At 38.7% G+C, this 20053-nt stretch overlaps 1 protein-coding gene across 5 annotated transcripts in view; it reads left to right on the top strand.

The window, feature by feature from the left end:
* Positions 1-20053, top strand: part of RHOBTB1 (Rho related BTB domain containing 1) — a 68176-nt gene that overhangs the window by 22415 nt on the left and 25708 nt on the right. For 4 of the 5 annotated variants that reach the window (XM_075072583.1, XM_032784981.2, XM_032784980.2 and 1 more), the window contains 2 exons: positions 10150-10351; positions 10724-10827. In XM_075072583.1, the coding sequence (XP_074928684.1) occupies positions 10160-10351; positions 10724-10827 (296 nt within the window). In that variant the 5' untranslated portion in view covers positions 10150-10159. Of the gene's footprint in view, positions 1-2417; positions 2505-10149; positions 10352-10723; positions 10828-20053 lie in introns of those variants that run through there. The other variant, XM_032784984.2, reaches the window with a different exon arrangement.

The raw sequence follows: 20053 nt of genomic DNA, 5'->3' as shown, positions 1-20053 counted from the left end.
TACTGACTGCTATACTTACCTACGTGCCTCCAGCTTTCATCCAGACCACATCACATGATCCATTGTCTACAGCCAAGTTCTAAGATACAACCACATTTGCTCCAATCCTTAGACAAACACCTACAGGATCTCTATCAAGCATTCTTAAAACTACAGTACCCACCTGGTGAAATGACGAAACAGATTGACAGAGCTAGAAGGGTACCCAGAAGTCACCTACTACAGGACAGGCCCAACAAAGAAAGTAACAGAGCTCCACTAGCCATCATCTACAGCCCCCAACTAAAACTTCTCCAGTGCATCATGAGGGATCTACAACCTATCCTGAAAGATGATCCCTCACTCTCTCAGACCTTGGGAGACAGGCCAGTCCTTGCTTACAGACAGCTCCCTAACCTGAAGCAAATACTCACCAGCAACTACACACCGTCCAACAAAAATACTAACCCAGGAACCAATTCCTGCAACAAATCCTGTTGCCAACTCTGTCCATGTATCTATTCAAGGGACACCATCATAGAACCTAACCACATCAGCACACCATCAGGGGCTTGTTCACCTGCACATCTACCAATGTGATATATGCCATCACATGCCAGCAATGCCCCTCTGCCATGTACATTGGTCAAACTGGACAGTCTCTACGCAAAAGAATAAATGGACACAAATCAGACATCAAGAATTGTAACATTCAAAAACCAGTAGGAGAACACTTCAGTCTCCCTGGACACTCAATAACAGACTTAAAAGTGTCAATTCTTCAACAAAAAACTTCAAAAACAGACTTCAATGAGAAACTGCAGAACTGGAATTAATTTGCAAACTGGACACCATCAAATTAGGCCTGAATAAAGACTGGGAGTGGATGGGTCACTACGGAAAGTAATTTTTCCCTCTGCTGATACTCATACCTTCTTGTCAACTGTTGGAAATGACTGACATCTACCTTGATTGCATTGCCCTCATTAACACTGCAAAAATAATTTTCCTTCTCTTGCTATTTCACCCCTTCATGTCAACTGTTGAAATAGGCCACTTCCACCTTAATTGAATTGGCCTCGTTGGCACTGAGCCCCTTCTTGGTAAGGCAACTCCCATCTTTTCAAGTGCTGTGTGTATATATATACTGCTTACTGTATTTTTCACTCCATGCATCTGATGAAGTGAGTTTTAGCTCACAAAAGCTTATGCCCAAATGAATTTATTAGTCTCTAAGGTACCACAAGAACTCCTCATTGTTTTTACCCTTCCTTGTAGTTTCAGTCAAACATGGAGGTAAAAAAACAAGGCAGATAAGCTCCTCTTCAAAATTGAGTTTGTAGTTAAGGAAATATATATTCATGATCTCAAACTGGAATTCATAAATTGTCACAGGGTTCTAAAGAAATACAGCAATGTACTAATATAAAAACAAACAGCTATCTCAAGAGAAATTAGCCCCACCTCGGTGAGTTTTGTAAAACTCCTGCCATGTTAGTACTCCAGGCTTCACTATAGTACAGTGGTTCTCAACCAAGGGTACGCTAGATGCCCCTGGGAGTATGCAGACGTCTTCCAGGGGGTACATCAACTCATCTACCTATTTGCCAAGTTTTACAACAGGCTACATAAAAATCACCAGCAAAGTCAGTACAAACTAAAATTTCATACAGACAATTACTTGTTTATATTGCTCTAAGTAAAATACCTATATTTCAGTTGGTTTATTTTTGAATTATATGGTAAAAATTAGAAAGTAACATTTTTTTCAGTAATAGTGTGCTGTGACACTTTTGTATATTTGTCTGATTTTGTGAGCAAGTAGTTTTTAAGTGAGATGGAACTTGGGGTTACGCAAGACAAATCAGACTCCTGAAAGGGGTAAAGTAGCCTGGAAAGGTTGAGAGCCACGACTATAGTATATAGGTTGAAGAGAAATGTTGACCATTTGGTCCATATATCCTGCTAATACGTATTTTCCCAGCAAACAAATGTAAGTACTGGGGGAGCAAGAGGGCAGAGAAGCCCTGAAAATAGCAGAAGCAAAGGAGCAACTCGTTGTTATTTAACCTGCTTTCCCCTGGCTTCTACCTCCACCCAAGCTGCCCAAAGCATGTGTGAGGACCACAGTGCAAAGCATGCTTGGGGCTCAGTCATTCATTCCTGAGCATGGCCAATTAATGGGGAAGAGGAGAGGCTGAGCAGCCAGTCTTTGCAGCTTGCATGCAGGAGAAGAGACTGAAAGCTCACATCAAGAAATCATGGAAATTACTGCTAGTGAGATCAGTGTAAAAAATCCCACTGTTTCCTTGGCCCCCGTGAAAGGAATCAGAATGCGCAGCCCTGCTTAAGGAGCAAAAGGTAGCATGCTGTGTGAATGGAAAGGGGACAGAGCATGGAGGAGATGTGACGCGACCTGGGCTCTTGGTTTCTGGATGCAGATCCACAGGGTTGGAGCTTGGATTCTCCGTAGCCAGTGCTATCCCAGCCTTTCATGAGGATACTAGAACTGATTCCTCCGTGTGGTAAGAAACAACTAGAGGGCCTCAGAGGTTTTTGTTTGGTTTGGCTTTTTTGGTGGTAGGGGGGTGAGGGTGGTAATAAAACTTTTTCATTTCTTTTTTGGCAGAAAGGAAGAATTTTGGTACTAGACATTACAAGCAGAATTCTCCACTGACTTTTGTTGCTGGGTTTGCACTGGGTGTAAGTGCATGACATAGCTCTGAACCTGGTAACAACATTGACCTAAAGTCAGCCATCACAAAACCTTCCAAGTGCTTAATATTCCAATGACTATGCAGGTCTATTGGGTTATTCCTGCCATCATTTAGTTGCATTGCTCATTATTTATATTTCTCTTATACACTCAAAAATAGGAGTGAATAAAACAGCAACTAACGTTTTTCAAAAACATAACGTATAAAACAAAAGGAAAAATGTGAGAAATGTCACTTAGAGCTCAGCAAACAAGGGTATGTTAGCATTTGAGAACAGAATTTTGCTCAAAATCTGCTGAGGATCTTCAGAAACTCCATGCATTGGCTATTGCTATCCTCTGTTGTTTTAACAGGGGCCAGTTAGATGGGGTTGATAGAAGATAAAACATTCCATTATTAATTTAGCATATCTTCCCAACATCCTAACTTAATATCTTCTAAGTAGTCTCTCCTTCAGCACAAAATGGATCAGATCCTACTTTGGTGTAAATTGGTATAACTCCGTTGAAGCCAATGGAGCTATGCCAATTTATACCAACTGAAGATCTGCCCCAAAATTCCTGTTTGCCTTACCTTGTCATGTGATTTAACCCTCATTACACTGATCCCTTGTTGTCTGTCTCTGATACTGGCTGATTCATTGATGCTAACAATGTAAATTTGTTATTACTTCCCTTTTTGCCCTCTGTCATTTGATAATTTTCCTCATCTAGCTTACACCTCATGAAAAGGTTTTGTGACAGTCTTTCACCAGCTGTGCCGTCTTTCGGGTACTTGATACCCTGCTGTGGTTTCTTTCACACTTTATTTGGCATAGTTCTGAATTTATTAACTGAAGTATATCAGACTGCAATTGGTCTTACGGCCCCTTCCTTTTCCCTCCTCTCCTTGAATCAAAGATGCCTGTGATTTCTGCCTTTTAAACGGATGTACCATATCTGAAAGTTCTTTTTCTCCTTTCATATATGCCTATAAATCCATTTAGTTTCTAAAAACAAAAAGGGTTTGTTTTATATTTCAAAGTGACTCTTTTGCTTCCCTGACTCTGTTGCATATCTGCTTAGGATATCAGAATACTGGCAAAAGCCAAACAGTTTTCAATCTAATGCAGTGACTTCAGTTCCTGTAGAATTTAGCACTTTTGCATCACTTCTAAATCTCCGGCTTCTGTGTTTGCATCTTGGGTATGCATATATACACTCTGCTGCACTTCCTAATCACCCTTTGTTGTAGCAGGTTATATATTGTTTCTGTAAAGTACTCATAGTAAGAAAAGTACACTCTTAAAATAGATAGTACTGCCTTGCTGGGAGAGAAACCACAAATGCAGCCACGTCATGTATTTCTAGGAGTCTGTTTCTCAGTGAGTGCTCTTCAAGGTCTCATCAGTAGGTTTTGTGGGTTTTTTTTGTTGGTTTGTTTTTGTTTTTTTTTAATGCTAGCGTTTTCAAAGGCATCTGAGGGAGTGAAGCACCCATCTCCCATTGAATTGCATGAATTCAGGTGCTGCTCTCCATTAGATTTCTTTGAAAATGCTAGCACTAGTCTCAGTAATGGAAGATCTGTTTACTCGAGGGTCTCCCTGTCCCCCATGTCCAAAATTGTCATTTGAGACAGACAGGGTTGGAACTATTGACAGTTCACCTTTGAGAGAGAGGAAGGGAGGGCCTTCTTTGGTGAGCATCTGAGGTTCTCAAATCTTCACTCGCGACCTTCAGCTTGAGGGCTCGATCAAGTCCATAGCACTAAGCCTAGCAGTTACTTTGCCATGAGCCATCCTGTTGAAGTCAATTGTATTCCTCACGATAATAAGTATGAACCCTAGTAGTAAGTGTTGCCAGGATCAGACCTTAATCACTAGGTTGATGCTTGAGACAAGAGGTTCTCAGTTGAGGGGCCATAAGCAGATTTCAAGCAGGGCCAGCGTTAGACTTGCTGGGGCCCAGGGCAGAAAGCTCAAGCTGAAGCCCGAGCAACTTAGCTTTGTAGGCCCCCCAGCCCAGTAATGTGGGGCCACAAGCAATTGTCCTTCTTGCTACCCCCTAACGCTGGTCCTGGCTTTTACATGCAGAAAAGCAGTTGTGGCATAGATGGGCTGTGGAGTTTTTATAGTGTGTTGTGGGTGGGAGGGCGCCTCAGAAAGGAAAAGGTTCAAAACCCCTGTTCTAGATTGTTGGTATGTATTCTGTGCTGGTGGGGGGAGGGTTCATATTTGGCTACTGCTGTAAGAAAAATTGGCATATGTTCTTTATTGGTTAACTTATGCTTTATAATCATCATAAGCTGATCACAGATCTCAAAACATTTTACAAAGGAAATCAGTATCATTACCCCGATTTTACAGATGAGGAAAACTGAGGCACAGAGGTGGAAGTGGCTTTGCAAGGTCACTCAGCAAAGCAGAGGCAGCGCCAGGTCTTTTGAGTCCCTGTCCAGTGCATATCCACTAGGACACCCTGCCTCCCCGTTAGTTAAACTTTAAAAACATACTGCAATCTGAATTGTTTTGTCCTGTTGATTCAAGTATGGTCTAAGATGACTATAAATTAAATTGCGTAGAGATTTTTTTTCTTCCTTTCTTTTGTTCATCTATTTTGTGTACGTGATAGGGAAACTAATTATTATTTCTGGTTGAAAAATGGTAAATATTTTCTGTGAAAAGTTTCAAAAGAAATGGAAAAAAATGGTTGCTTTTTGTTTCTGAAAACTGAAAATATGTATTTTTTAAAAAGAAAATTTGGAAAAAATGAAAATTTTCCACAAAAATATTCACTTTTAATAAAGGCCATTCTTGTTTTTTAGGAAAAAGTTTTGAAATGGAAAAAAATAACTATGTCTATGGATTGTGTACAAAGTGCATTTCTTCCCACGAAGTTAGCCAATCCACCTCTGATCTTGCAGTGAGATCTATGGAGGCATATTTCTGTGGCAATGTAATGCCTCAAATGGGGATAGGCGCACACCTGCCAGGATCTTCCTGTAGGATCATGACCTTAGTACATCTCCTCTGTTGTTTGTGCTGGTCTTTTACCCAGTGACAGGAGAGAGAGAGTAATTTTTAAAAAGAAATTTCACTTGTAAAATCACAGCTGTTGGCAGGCAGGTTCATGGGTAGGAACTGGAACTGCTTAATTTAAAAAAAAAATTTGTTGACTAGATTTTAAGATAATGTTTCTTTAACATGCTTTTGGATAAAAGTGCTTTAGAAATGTAAAATTATATTATTATTAAGACCAGTTGGTTGGAAGAATCTGCGTGTTGTAGTAGCAGCTCGGGTTTCCATGATGATAAAGGATACTCATTCAACAGTGAGGAAAAAGTAAGACAGACCCCCATCAGCAAATGGAGATAGAAACAGGTGGCCGTAAGCATTAGTGTAGCCTATGAACTGGAGTTATAACCTTACACTTTGGACACTGCCTGCTTTACATGCCATACTTCATTCCTACAAATCAAATAGATTTATCTAGGAACTTGGCGCGCTCTCTCCTCTCCTGTTTCTTCTTTGTGTTCACCTGTCTGTTTCCTCTTAGTTTTCCAGTAATCCCAGATGATGGTAATTTAAAATAAAAACATCCAAAGTGGTGTCTAAGTTCCTTCCCGATATTTTCATCATTGATATCAGTCTACTTCATTGTACTCAGAAATGTACTAGCCAGATAAATTCTAAATTGGGTCATTAGTAAAGAGCTACAGTATCTGGTTTATTTTAATCTCAGTTTTGTATAGTGTTGAGTCAACCTAAAAATATCTTCACTAGGCTACTGTTGATCTACTTCATAGAATTCAGGCTTTCTGGGACCAATCTCTGATACCTTTGCTTTAATTAAGGTAGTAAAAATATCAAAAAATAAAAAGGACTTTTTTATTTAATTTACATTCTTCCCATATATTCCTTTTTAGGATTCTCAGATTTCTCTTGTACTTTGTAGGTTTATTATTTTTTTATCTAGACTTGCCTATTCATTTTAAACTTACTTTGTAATTATTATTTTTTTGACACCGTAGGCTCTTTTTTTTACTTAACATCTATTTTGTGACAGCCTCTAGCTTATTCTCACCAAACCAATCATTTACATTTTTAATAATTATGTTAAAGAAAACTGATCCAAATAACAGCGTTTGAGATAGAATTTTAAGTATGAGAAACACTGTTTTAGCACAGACCTCTGTTTGTTTGTAGTTTTAACCAACCAGACACACTGGCTAGCTGTACTACTTCAGTTTCCTTTCCAGCACTTTAAACATTTCTGCATTTCATCTGTGATGCCATGCATGAATAAAATATGAAGTAATTTAATACTTGTGATGTCAGGAGTTACTGCTTATACTGAGACCTGCAAGAAAAGGTATTTTTAAAAGTTTCTAAGTAAATCATATACTACACTTTTTTTTTCATTTGCGTTTTCTCAACTCATTCAGTGCCCTGGGTCTGTCTTTCAGGCTGGGATACATAATTCCAAGAAAAAATGACTTGTCTATAATTTTGGGTAGATAACAAGGTGGTAACCATTGGTTCCTTTGCAGATAAGTCCTACAATTGGAGAGTGGGGCAGCTGAGGAACCCAATGACCCATTGTTCCCAGTGCTATTCACTGTGGCCTTGATCCTACATTTAGATCAATTTGAGCAGACCCTAGCAACTGGTGGAGCCCCTTTGCCTCAAGGTTTCACGCAAAGGATCAGAGTCTTACATGAGATTTGCTCAATGGCCAAGCAGCCGATAGGCGAGCACTTTTTCAAGTAGGTGGGGCAACAGACAGATAGTATGCTTGCAGTTTTAACTTGGGGCAAAAGTGGCCAGCTAGCCAAAAGTCCCTGTCACTCTCCCTAAGATGGCTGCTTTCCTACTGCTTGTGGAGGTGGAATGTATGTTTGGATTAGGATCACACTTGTTAGGACTTCTCTGATGGCTTCATTTTCTCTAATGTACAGACTGTACACATGCTGTGTCATTTTCTTTCATTCCCCGGAGACCTGTTGTTTATGTTAAAGTTGTGCCAAGACACCCCATTGTGCTAGGTGCTGCATAAACACCTATGAAGGCATGTTCCTTGCCCCAAATAACTTATTGTACTCAAAGGCCCCAATCTTGCAACTGACTTTTCAGACAGATTCCTGTCCCCATGTAGAAACCCTCGGCCAGTGGCAGATTAGCCACTGGGCCAACGGGGCCCGTGCCCAGGGGCCCCGGCCAGTTGGGGGCCCCGATCTGCTCCAACCATCCGGCGCTCCTGCCAGGGAGCGGGGGAGGCCATCATGCCTTAACCCCACTCCCCAGTAGGAGCACTGGTTGGGTGGGGGAAGCCCCTAACCCTGTCCCTGGCAGGAGCTCTGGGCAGGTGTGGCAGGGCAAACCCCAGTTTCCTGGGAGGAGTTGCGGAGGGAGACTGGGCGTGGCCAGAGGTGGAAGGGGTGGGGAGGGGTCTCCAGTTGCTCTTGTCCAGGGACCCACAAAAGTTTAATCCGCCTCTGCCTGTGCACATTCAGGTGTGAGATTAGAGCCTAAATTGTGTTCTCACTGTGAGGAAAACCAACTATATGGTGGTGCAGTATGAAAATATTTTGACAGGTTATCCTATACTACATGTCTTCCAAAGTGTAATAGCTACATCAGTAGATCAGTGTGACAGAAGGATGACACAGCTTCACTCTACTTTGGTAATAAATGTCTGTAATTTAGAAGACTCCTTTAGCTCCCTCCCCCACCCCAACCGACACACACACACACACACACACTCTAAATATGGATAAAAATGTAACTTTGCCATTCTCTAAATCCTGCCTCCACAGTGCACATCCAAAATCTTAAGTGGTTGGGTAATATTTAGTCCCAACACTGACTTTTGTTGCTGTAGGTCATATCAACTGAAGTAATGAAAAAGCACAATTAAAATTAGTCACCGTCCAATAGTTACTGAAAAGTTGTACTTATTCTAAAGAATCACAGAAAATAATGGATTTGAGACTGCAAAGAAAGAACAGCAAAACAGCATTTATTTTTTTAAATTGGCATGATGATTTAATGTGTATTTAGTTATGTTGGATGAATGAACTGTGGTTTAGAATAAAGAACATGTAAAGCAGAATCATTCACTATCTTAATTATATCTATTCCTTAATTTTAAATGCTTTCTTGTAAGGAAAAAAAAATCTCTATAAAAGATTACCTGTATTTTGGCAATTAATGAAATCTTCATGTAGGTCTGTCTTTTGTTTGTTTGTTTGTTTAAATCTGTTAGGCAACCCCTACTAAATATGATTGTGCCTTGTATTTTCTCTTATTCTCCTTCCTTACTGATATTCAGCAGCAGACGCTCTGTCAGTAAGAAGATTACTAGAGATTAGGAGAGCAAAATCAGATATTCTGAACGATGACGGTTCATTTCTCTCAGGGAGAAAACAGCAGATTTTACAAGGGACTTATTGGAATTCATTTTTTTTTTTTTTTTAAAAGATCTCCCCCTTTTGTGTCTGCCAACCCTTCCCCATATTCCCACCCACTCGCTGATTTAACACACGTACAAATGTTTATTAAGGAAATCTGTCCATTTTCAGCTTTCCACAAGGACAGTGTTTTTAAAAAACAAACCATATTTCTGCTTTTTAGCAAAATAATTCCAGTATCTTACAAAAAGATTTTGCTAATGAGAAAACATTTGTATATTCAAGTTCTAGTTAGACTGCTTGATTTTAATATAGGCTTTAATCTGGTTTGCAAACATTCTAAAATGTTTTTTGTAGTTGTTTACTTTCATAACAGAAAACTTGTTGACTGTACAAACATATTTTATAAAAACAGAGAGGGTATATGATATATGCATGATACAATAATCACTGAGTTGAATTAGATCAGTATAACTTATGGAGTGCAGAAAGTCAGAGCTCTTCTGTTATCTTACAAGTAAGATATTTGCACATTTTTAGTTGTAATTTATATTGTGTGTATATCTGAGTGATTCAGTTTTCACCATGCTTTATGTACTTAAGAATATAGTTAGAACTTGTCTTTTTAGGTTGACTCTCATTATCCAAAACTCGAGAGGACAAAATGCGAGGCAAAACTTGTAGTACAAAAACAGGTTTATGCCAGAATTCCTAATGTTAAACCCACTGATCTCTAGTCTCCTTCAAAATAAAAAGTAGTTAGTGAAACATAAGTCTTTGCTGGCAGACCTAGCTTCACAAATATTTATCTACAGCAAGAAGGTTTGTGTTTACAGAAAACCAAGGAGATAATAACATGCTAACTGGAATAAACCATACAAGGTCAAAACTGTTTCAGTAACTGTGTGTGGGATATAAAGGAACTATTCATCAACTTTAGTACAACTTGCGTAAGCTTTGTCTTAAGTCTTCATTCTTGTCTTTAGCAAGTGGAAGTGGAAGGATCTGATTGTAAATAACACAACTTCTGTGATATTAGAAAACAAATGTAACTGTTGTGTTGCAGTTTTTGATAAATGGACACTGACATGGACTACGAAAGACCCAACGTTGAAACCATAAAATGTGTGGTGGTTGGTGATAATGCAGTGGGGAAGACTCGCTTAATTTGTGCGAGGGCATGCAATACCACTTTGACACAGTATCAACTGCTGGCAACTCATGTACCAACCGTCTGGGCAATTGATCAGTACCGTGTCTGCCAAGAGGTAAGGATTTTCCAGTTTATTAAATGTGTAGTGCACGCAATAAGTTTGTATTGTTATTGATCAGCTCTTTAATGGTCAAGATGTGGTAATGGGCAACTCAAAAATAAAATATATTTACAAAAACCGTAAGGCAGCTACCATCTAACATGCAAGGCATCCACTTTTTCTCTAAGCCCCACAGTTACATTCCGAATATTTTGTGACAAGAACATATTTAAAATACTCATATTGTGCTTACATATTATAAAATTTAACACTGTGCTAATTTGGTGTAGCATGGCATCATTTCTTTTTTTACAAGGAGAGTAGCAATTTTGTCTGTAGTGAGATTTTTAATTGAGAGAGGAAAATATAATGTCTATTCTGTTTTAGGTACTTGAACGCTCCCGGGATGTTGTTGATGAAGTGAGCGTTTCTCTCAGACTCTGGGATACTTTTGGCGACCATCACAAAGACAGGCGTTTTGCTTATGGAAGGTAAAATGAGCCAAGTCTAGCTTTTACATAGTAGCTGCAGTAATATTTAGCAGAGAGAAATTTGCGGCTCTGAATTTTGAAACATGAGGCTTTATAACAATCAAAGGTATTCATATTTCTGCCTGTTATAAGGAGGATATCAACTGTAAGGATTAAAAAGATACACATACACAGTTTTATGTTCTACATTTATTTGAAGAAAATGTTAAGCCCTGTTCACAATACTGTAATGTTTCAGACTATAAAGAGCGTTCACAAAAATGAGGCTGTGGTTTTATAAAAATGAACACCAATTTTCCTAGCTTGAGTAAATATCATGAAGGGTAATCAATTCACTTATTACTGAGCTAACAAACAGATGTGTTGGGAAAACATAATCTCCTGTGTTGCAAAATATATACGCACGCGCGCGCACACACAACTATAATAAGAGGGTGATCTGTTGAGTTGGGTGGGTCATTCTCGTAGGACCTGATCTAAATCCCAAATCACTAAAAGATAAGTCTCTTTTCCTGTTTTCTTAATTAAAACAAAAGGGAAGGGAAGGGTTCTCTTACATGAATACCAAAGTCTACACAGAGTTTTCATTGACACATTAATCTTGTAAATGTTGAGAATTTAGCAATAGGCTTTTATCAAAGTGAAAAATATGGCCTAATTCTAACGTCAGTGACAGTCTTTCCATTTAATTCAGGGGGAGTTGGATCTGGCCCTTTATCAATGCAAGCAGAAGCACTGCTGAGCAGCGGGAAATTCACTATATCACAATGTGAATCAGCTATCTGAAATGCAGGCACATAAAATTAAAAATGAATGTCAAACTCTTTTTTTATGACTGACGCTCAAATAAGGTCTAATTTTTTACATGAAATGTCAGTATTTCTTTTCCTTCTGAAACTTTTTTGTTTCCTGTCACATCTGCTCCTATCTTATTTCAGCTGATATTTTTCAACAGACCTCTTTTCTTCAGTTAAAAATGTTATATGTATAGTATCTGCCCAGTTTTGCACTTAATGTCTGTAAATAGTTCTTTCTTTTTGGCTCCATTTGCAATGCACCTGAAGTATAGAGAAGCCAGAGTTGTATGAATCAGTGCTAGATAAAATGAGTAACTTCAAAGGGAGTTAGGCTACTCTGGTCTGTGTCTCTCTCTAAAGCTTGCCATAACAAGATGGTCTATCAGCTGAATCCCATGATGGTAATATCTCTTGAAATGTTCACATTGTAAAACTCTATAGGCAAGTTTATAGATGTATGTGTGTAAATCCTTCATGTCCTGTGTCATCTTAAAGGATTGTTTTATGAAGAGCAATATAGTAAAAAGTGCTTTTTATTGCAAAGACGTTGTCCTTTGGCCAGTAGGGTGATTTTTGAAAGACAATTAAGTTCCCATTTTAACAAAGTACTTAAACATGTGTTTAAGTGCTCTGCTGAATCAGGACCTAAAGTACAGCATGTCTTGAGTACATAAGGTGCATGTTTTATGTATGGAAAAAGTTATTGATTTAAGAGAAAACTGACTTTAGTTTCCAAACTCATTCAAGTGTTTATGAAGGTTTCAGGTGTAAACAATTTTAATTTTAATATTTAAAACTTTGTGAAGCCTGACTTTGTAAATGTGGTTGTATCTTGCATTTCCTCTTACTCTTCCTCCCTGAAGTACCAATGTGATATTCTGTAGCAGACACTGTGTCACAGAACATATTAATAGAGACTAGGAGAACAAAATCAGGCATCTTCTGAACTCTGATTCAACATTTACTCAGTGAATGGGAGCATGAGAAAACCGCATACTTAACTTCTAATCTTTCACACATAAAGGGACTTCAGTAACTTGAGTTCAGTGAGACTAGTTACATGAGTGATGTGATTCTCACATATGTTTGCAGGATTGGGCCCATTGTGGGATACATGGGAACAAGGTTTGCTAAAAAGAGTTTAGCTCAAAGAAACTGTTTTAGGGCTTGTCTACACTTACCGGGGGATCGATGCGTGGTGATCAATGCATTACCGGTTGGTTTAGTGGGTCTAGTAAAGACCCACTAAATCAACCGCAGATGGCTCTCCCGTCAACTCCTGTACTCCACTGGATCAAGAAGAGGAAGGGGAGTAGATGAGAGAGCGTTTCCCGTGGACATCGCATAATATGGACCCGTGGTAAGTAAATCTAAGCTACGTCGACTTGAGTTACGCTATTCACGTAACTCAAATTGCATAGCTTATATCAACTTTTCTCTCTAGTGTAGACAAGGCCTTAGAAACCAATCATGCTGGCAGTAGCTTTCCTTCTGCCAAGTCTCTTAATGCATTTATATGTAGTAGCAAAGCTAGTGTATCTTGAGGAAACCATTTGGAATCCATTTTATTAATTTCATTAGTCGAATTTTATACTAGCAGGCTCTGGTTACCCTGTTCAATTCTGTTCTGTTCTAAAATGATTTAATACAGTGTTAACATATTTATAATGTTTCTTTTAACATTTTTTTTACAACTAGGAGCCTTTATAAATTGCAGGTGGGTTTATTGCTTATATACACTTAGAGAATTTGTTTTCAAATTATCTTCTGTATTTTGAAGTGTTTTCTCATAATTAAGTGAAATCTTGCAGAACAGTGAAAAGCTGGCTAGTGCCAGAACGCTCAAGGCTAAACCTACAGATATCCAGTCTTGTCTGCCTGGAAGATTGTTTAATGAGATGTCCCTTCAAATACCCTTCAAAATTGTTGTTGTTTTATGCAAAGTAGATCCTGTTATGCTCATGGTGCATGGAGAGGTCTGAGTCTGTCAGCCAAGACCTTTAATTGTCCTAACTGTGGCATAACAAGAGCTAGTAAGTTACCAATGTATCTGCCTCTCTTTGGGGAAGACTGCTCCATTAATTTTGCAGAATTATATATAAATAGGTTTATGTTGCAGGTGACATGATGAACAGGTGATAGGATTTATCTTGGGTAGCATTTCTTCCTGCTTCTTCATTTTTCATTGAGATGAGTAACAAGATGGAACAATTAATGCTTTGATTTTTTTTAAAAAGGTGGTAGGGGCAGAGTATCAATCCTAGCCTGTATTTTACTGCAAGTTTTAATTACAGATCAAAATCATACAGGACATTGGGAAGGGGAAAGGGAAACTGACAGAAAGATTAAGGAAAAAAAACTGAGAACAAAACTTGGTTGAAAAGATTTCTAGAATGTTCATTTTTTCTTAACTCCGTATAGGTGGGTTTGCTCTGGAGTGGTTCTGTTCTTTCATTTCAAGTAGGTTCCAGTTTGTGGTGATAAATATTCATCCATTCAAATTGTCCTGAAGGATTCAGTTTTATGCAAAATCCAGTGAAGAAATGGTAAAATGGTATGGTCTGAGGTATAAGTAGTGCTCTGATATCCAGATCTATGTCACCTTTTCATCCAACAACGATTCTGTCTCAGTACTGTACAGTAGCCTAAGATTGCAGTCTAGATGGGAGAAATGGCTAAAGCTCAAGCTGCCACCATGTACAAATGTCCCTAAAACATACCCAACTCATTTTATGTAGGCATAACATTAAAGTAATTTACACTATTTTTAATTTTGGCATCGTTCATAACTCTGTAGCATCTTATCTAGTCTAGTTTTGAATAAGAATATCAAGATCTCCTAGTGCTAGAAGTGAAAATGGAAAAAGAATTGGTTTGCCAGATTTTTTTTTTTTAAGTGAGAGCAACATATTTGACTAAAATTCAATTAATTTCTTGCAGTTATTTGATGTAAACAACACTAAAGCGTGTGTGTGCATGCACATCTGTAAGGAGTTAATTCCATTTGTCAGATACTTACTTTCATATGAATATGTGGTCTGTAAACTAGTTCAACCATGATAATTTATTTAATGAAACTTAAGTATAAGTTCTAAACCAAACAAAATCTGTTCAAACCATATGGCTGGAAATCAGCTTTTCCCACACCTCTTACTTATGAACATGTGGATGGGCCATTACAAGGCTGCTGACGGGGCCTTTTTAAACATATGTTGACGATATTGCCTCTTCTGTGACCTGAATTCATCAGTCTTCCAAGTCTGGTATGTAGTCAGTCATAGGAGCACATTCACTCAACTCTTAGGTGATTAAGATTCCCTTTACCACTAAGTTCAACATCACTGAATCCACAGAAACATATCTCCTTGGCATTGTCAGTCTGCATTCCTTGGCAGATGAATTCCTCACCAACATTTCTTTTATTTTTGCCAATTTCTTTAGCTCTGAGGGACCCACAATTTTTCACTCCCATGCAGTCAGCCAAGGTTCCTGCCATAACAACTTCAACATCTTCACAAAGTGTTGGTTCAGTGTGTTTTAGTTTGATCAGTGCCCTCTATTACAGGGGTCGGCAACCTTTCAGAAGTGGTGTGCCGAGTCTTCATTTATTCACTCTAGTTTAAGGTTTTGCATGCCAGTAATACATTCTAATGTTTTTAGAAGATCTCTTTCTATAAGTCTATAATACAGAACTAAATGATTGTTATATGTAAAGTAAATAAGGTTTTTTTAAATGTTTAAGAAACTTCATTTAAAATTAAATTAAAATGCAGAGCCCCCCGGACCAGTGGCCAGGATCCAGGCAGTGTGAGTGCCACTGAAAATCAGCTCACATGCCGCCTTCGGAACACGTGCCATAGGTTGCCTACCCCTGCTCTATTATATCCCATCCATGCTTAAAGTCAAAGGGAGAGCAGCTCCATTGCCTCTGCTTCAAGGAGGTGGAGGACTCAACATCCTCTCGATTTCCCTGTTTTAATACATACTTACAGCATCCCCTCCACCTTGGCTGGTGAGGTGAGCAAGACCTGGTGACTGGCTGAGTTGCTTCTGGGGCCCTCTGCCTTCTCAGCTGTAAACAGAGCAGTAGCACATGAGAAGAGTGGGTGACCCAGCTGGGAGTTCATATCTTTCACTTCCTTTGAAGGAAGCTCTGGCTCACATCCTTCGCTCTGGCTCCTTATTCCCCCAGAGGAAGGTGGAAGAGGGATACCCTCACCTTTCACGGGGGAAGAAAGACAGATGCACAAATCGATACTTTTCTTAAAACTCTGCTGTATGTTTTAAAATGTCTTAAAACTTCTCAGAATGCAGGATGTTGTATAAAAATTTCTCAGATTCTCTGAGCTAAGGCCTCTTCGTGCACCTCAGACCAGCTATATTTATTTCTGCGTCAGTACAGATTCTTCTTCTGATCAAGTATAAATGTGAGAGACAAGGTGGGTGAGGTAATATCTTTTATTGAACCAACTTCTGTTGGTGAGAGAGAGAGAGAGAGAAGGTTTTGAGCCACACAGAGCTCTTAAAGCTTGTCTCTCTCACCAACAGAAGTTGGTATTTCTGAATTGATAAGATGCAATCTTAGGATCTGTTGAACCCACTAGACATCTAAGACTCCAAGATTCTGGGTCTAGATTTCATCATAGGTGTGTAGGGTAGTAGAAATATATATGGGCACAACTATCCACTCAGTCTGAGTGCCGTCGTCCATTACTGTTTGATACCAGTGTACCATTTGAAATGTCATGGCTTCAGCTATCATAAATAATTCATAAAGCTGTCTGAGGTATTGCCAACAATAATCAGATTCTTCATTAATGAAGAAAGATAAAGTTCTGTGATACAGTCACACAAGGGTTTCTTACCACTAAATTCATCTAATTTTGCTTTGCTCTGCTTTCAGGTCTTCCCCAATTTCATTTTTTACTGACTTCCTATATACCTGTGTAAAAATCACACTCTTACATTTAGTGATTGTGCCTAAGCCAGTCATTATTCCCTTTAATCTCTAACATCCTGGCCCCTTTGTCTTCTCACAATCTTCCTAGCTTCCTGTGACTAGCTGTGTGATTCGTTACTCTGTTACCATTTACAACAATCATGGTTTACTCTGTTGTACTCTCAGATGTTTGGAACTCCTATTTCTCTTTGCTTCCCTGACTTTCCTCCTCGTTTCAGACCCTATCTTAAAATGTTCTTTTCCCTTTCTTAATACTGTTGCTTCAAATGATCTGACATTTAATCTCTTCTTCATCTCTTGAAAAATGAATATTTTGTTTATTGTGGATCACTGCTTGTGAACTTGGGGTTTTTTTTGGTGTATTTATTGCTGAGTCTTTCTTTTACTCTTCCTCCTGTGCATTTGATTAAAGTCTATTAAATCTAGAGAGAAACTTTTTTGAAATATTGTCTCTATCCATGGATCAACTGCTTGCAAATGGTAACAAAAGTAGTCTGAAAGTGCTCATTCTCCAGGCTGTCTGCCCTGTCTTCTTTTGGGAGTTCTCCAGCTGCTGGTTTTTATCATGTTCAGGAAGTAGTTCCCAGACCAACACCTGGCTCCATTTCCAGGGTTGTCTGTTGCTCTTTCCAACACTTGTTTCCTTAAAGGGAATGTGTCATGGAACAGGTCCCAGGCTTTATGCCCCATTACAGTTTAAAGTGAACAGGCCATCCAATTACAATACACCTTTAAACAAACATTATCTGATTCCTTACCAGACTCTTCCCACCACATCCTGAGTTTTGGAGTTTGCTCTAAGTTGGTCAGATGGTCTGTTGCAGCAAGAACTGAAACCACTGTCTTCCTGATTGCCGTTTGTTCTTGGTTCCTCATCTTTTCATTCCATGTGGAAACAGAAGGCCCAATTTTTCTTTCCGCATGGTGTACAGAACCTGTAAATTATTCTTTAGTGTCAAAGCACCCATACTATATGGAATTATATTTAGCACAGCATCTCTGTTTGTGAATTAGGAACGAAACACACAAGCAACGTGTTCCTTAAGAAGAAAGACAGATTGAGCCAAGTCCTGTGGAGCTGAATTGTGCAAAATGCCCACTGACTTCAGTGGAAGTTTTACTCAATTCAGGGCTGTAGAATTCAGCCCAAGAGAAAAGTTAAAGCAGTTTGCAGATGAATTGGTTCATTTCTGTGCCCTGTGTTTGGTGCTAAGATTATCTCGTCCTTATTTAAATAACTAAGATGTAATAATGAGTAAACCTAATTCTTAGAGTCAGAAGTAAAATTAAGCATAAACTTTAAAAAATAGCTTTGCCTTGATATTTTGTTCCAGACAACTTTCCAGTTGCCATTAGTGCTGTATCTGGTTGGTTATTTGTCCTGCAGGGAGAATAGCTCTCCAGACTTTTACAGTGGGAAATGAGATATTTTTATGATACCTCAGTCATCTCTCGTTCTTGCTATATGCACCATGAGTACATCAGAAGAAACATTGAAAAGGCTTAAAACATGTAATTTCTGAAGTGGTGTTCATAGTTGGTAAGAAATGAGCAAAAAAGCTTTTTCCGCTTTTTAAACGTAGTCTTGAAATATGTGATTATTATAATTTTTAAAAAGATAGTTGATACTCTTTTGTTGGTGGTGTTTTGTACGAAACCTTAAGTTACAGAATTTTTAGAAATAGGTCTGCATGCTACTCATCACAAAATCTGAATATATTTCAGGGTATTTTGACAGTTTCGCACATAAACACCTGTACTTAAGAAGCTTCACTGCTATCGGTAAAGTATAGAATTAATTGATTCTCCTGCTCACGTACAAGGCACTGCATGGTTTTGGCCTGCCTTACCTGGAAACCTTTAGTTCTTCACATGTCAGGGCACTCCTTGCATTTTAGTTCATCAGGCCTTCCATCTGTTGTCTCTGTGCATACAGGTGATTCATCTTCTGGTCATTACTTATTCTTACTTGTCACTTATTCCTTTCCATCTCATACGAAGGCTGCTATTGCATTTACTAAACTCTGAATCCACTTAAAACTCTGCCTTGCTTATATGTATCTGCATTTTTTTTCAGCTCTGTGAGATGCATGCATGAAAGATGTCTTACAACTGAATGAAAATTTCTTTTACATAGTTGAGTTGATAGCAGTGGTGTTTTATGCTGCCACAAAGGATATCTTGGGTTTAATTCTTGGATTCAGTCTTTCAGTGCCTGAACGAACTGACAAGACTTGGGGAGTCTTGTAGAGCTAGTGTGCTCAATCCAGGCTGAGGGAAAGACTTAATTTGAATTAAGAATAGTGCCTTTCAGATGGTTAAGTGTTACATGGATAATTCTCCTCCAGTCCCACCTCAGGCAGAAGAATTGCAGCTGAGATGCAGGTTTCAAAGGATGTGGTAAAGCTGAGGGAGAAGTTTTGTGGAAATGTTTTTATATATGGCACAAAAATTATTCAGGGAATGGAAGAAAAACTATTGATGATGAATGGACTTCAAAGGGTTCAGTAGTTTAGATAAATTCTAAGGAATGTGAATGTTTGTCTGAAATTACTCAGAATTCTCTGTTTCACAAAACTAGATTCTGAACATCCTCCCTCACTGTAATCTGGTGTTTCTGTTTCTGCTTGCAGGGAAAGCCCATAAGTAGGGAAATTTTAAAAACAAATAATTAAATTAAAAAAATAAAAGGAAGGAAATTACCTGAACTTTTTGTCAAATGTATTCTAAAAAAACATTTGCTGTGGGTACAATAACTTTGTGCTAGACTGAAATATTTCTGATTTAGTTCATCTACCCATAAAATTTTTCTGTCAAAATTGGCTTTTGGATTTCTTTATTAGCCATCTAAAAACAATTGGAATTTTTGGCTTGTCCTTCTAAAAGGAAAGAAGATAACAGGACAGTAGTGCTAGACTTTTTCCCTCTTTTTTTTTTTTCACCTGTGGAGTGTCAGTATTGATTTCTAGATCAATGAGTACCACAGAGGCAGGACTTTTTTCTCAGGCAAATCCTCCTTGTTTTACTGCCTTGCAGGTGCTCTGCCCCTTTCCTGCATCACAGCTCTGCCCTCTGCTTGAAAGGACTCCCTTCTAAACCCATCAATATTTCTTTTTGGTTGGCTGGCACATTACTAGAGAGCAATACAAAACCCCCTTGCTTGGGGCTAAATCACCTGGTGAAGAAGTCTTGCATGTACCACTTTCATTTGCTTCCCCACCAAAATGTCTTGAGACCATAAATTAAATTCTGAAGTGATGAAGCAGAACTACTTCAACATGTTTTTCTTTTAATTTCTACAACAGGTACATTTCAAAATTCAGCCAGTCTTTTAGGCAGAAACCTACGCAAATCAAAGCATCTACTAACATTGGGAAAGGTCTGACCTACAGGGCCATGCAGTTGAGTCATGTATGGTTTTAGCCCTTTCACAAAGTCTCCATGCGGTGTGTCTGATGACAAGCTATTG

The sequence above is a fragment of the Chelonoidis abingdonii genome, chromosome 15 (assembly GCF_003597395.2).
Source record: "Chelonoidis abingdonii isolate Lonesome George chromosome 15, CheloAbing_2.0, whole genome shotgun sequence".
NCBI lineage: Eukaryota > Metazoa > Chordata > Testudines > Testudinidae > Chelonoidis > Chelonoidis abingdonii.
This window is presented reverse-complemented; position numbering and strand designations above follow the sequence as displayed.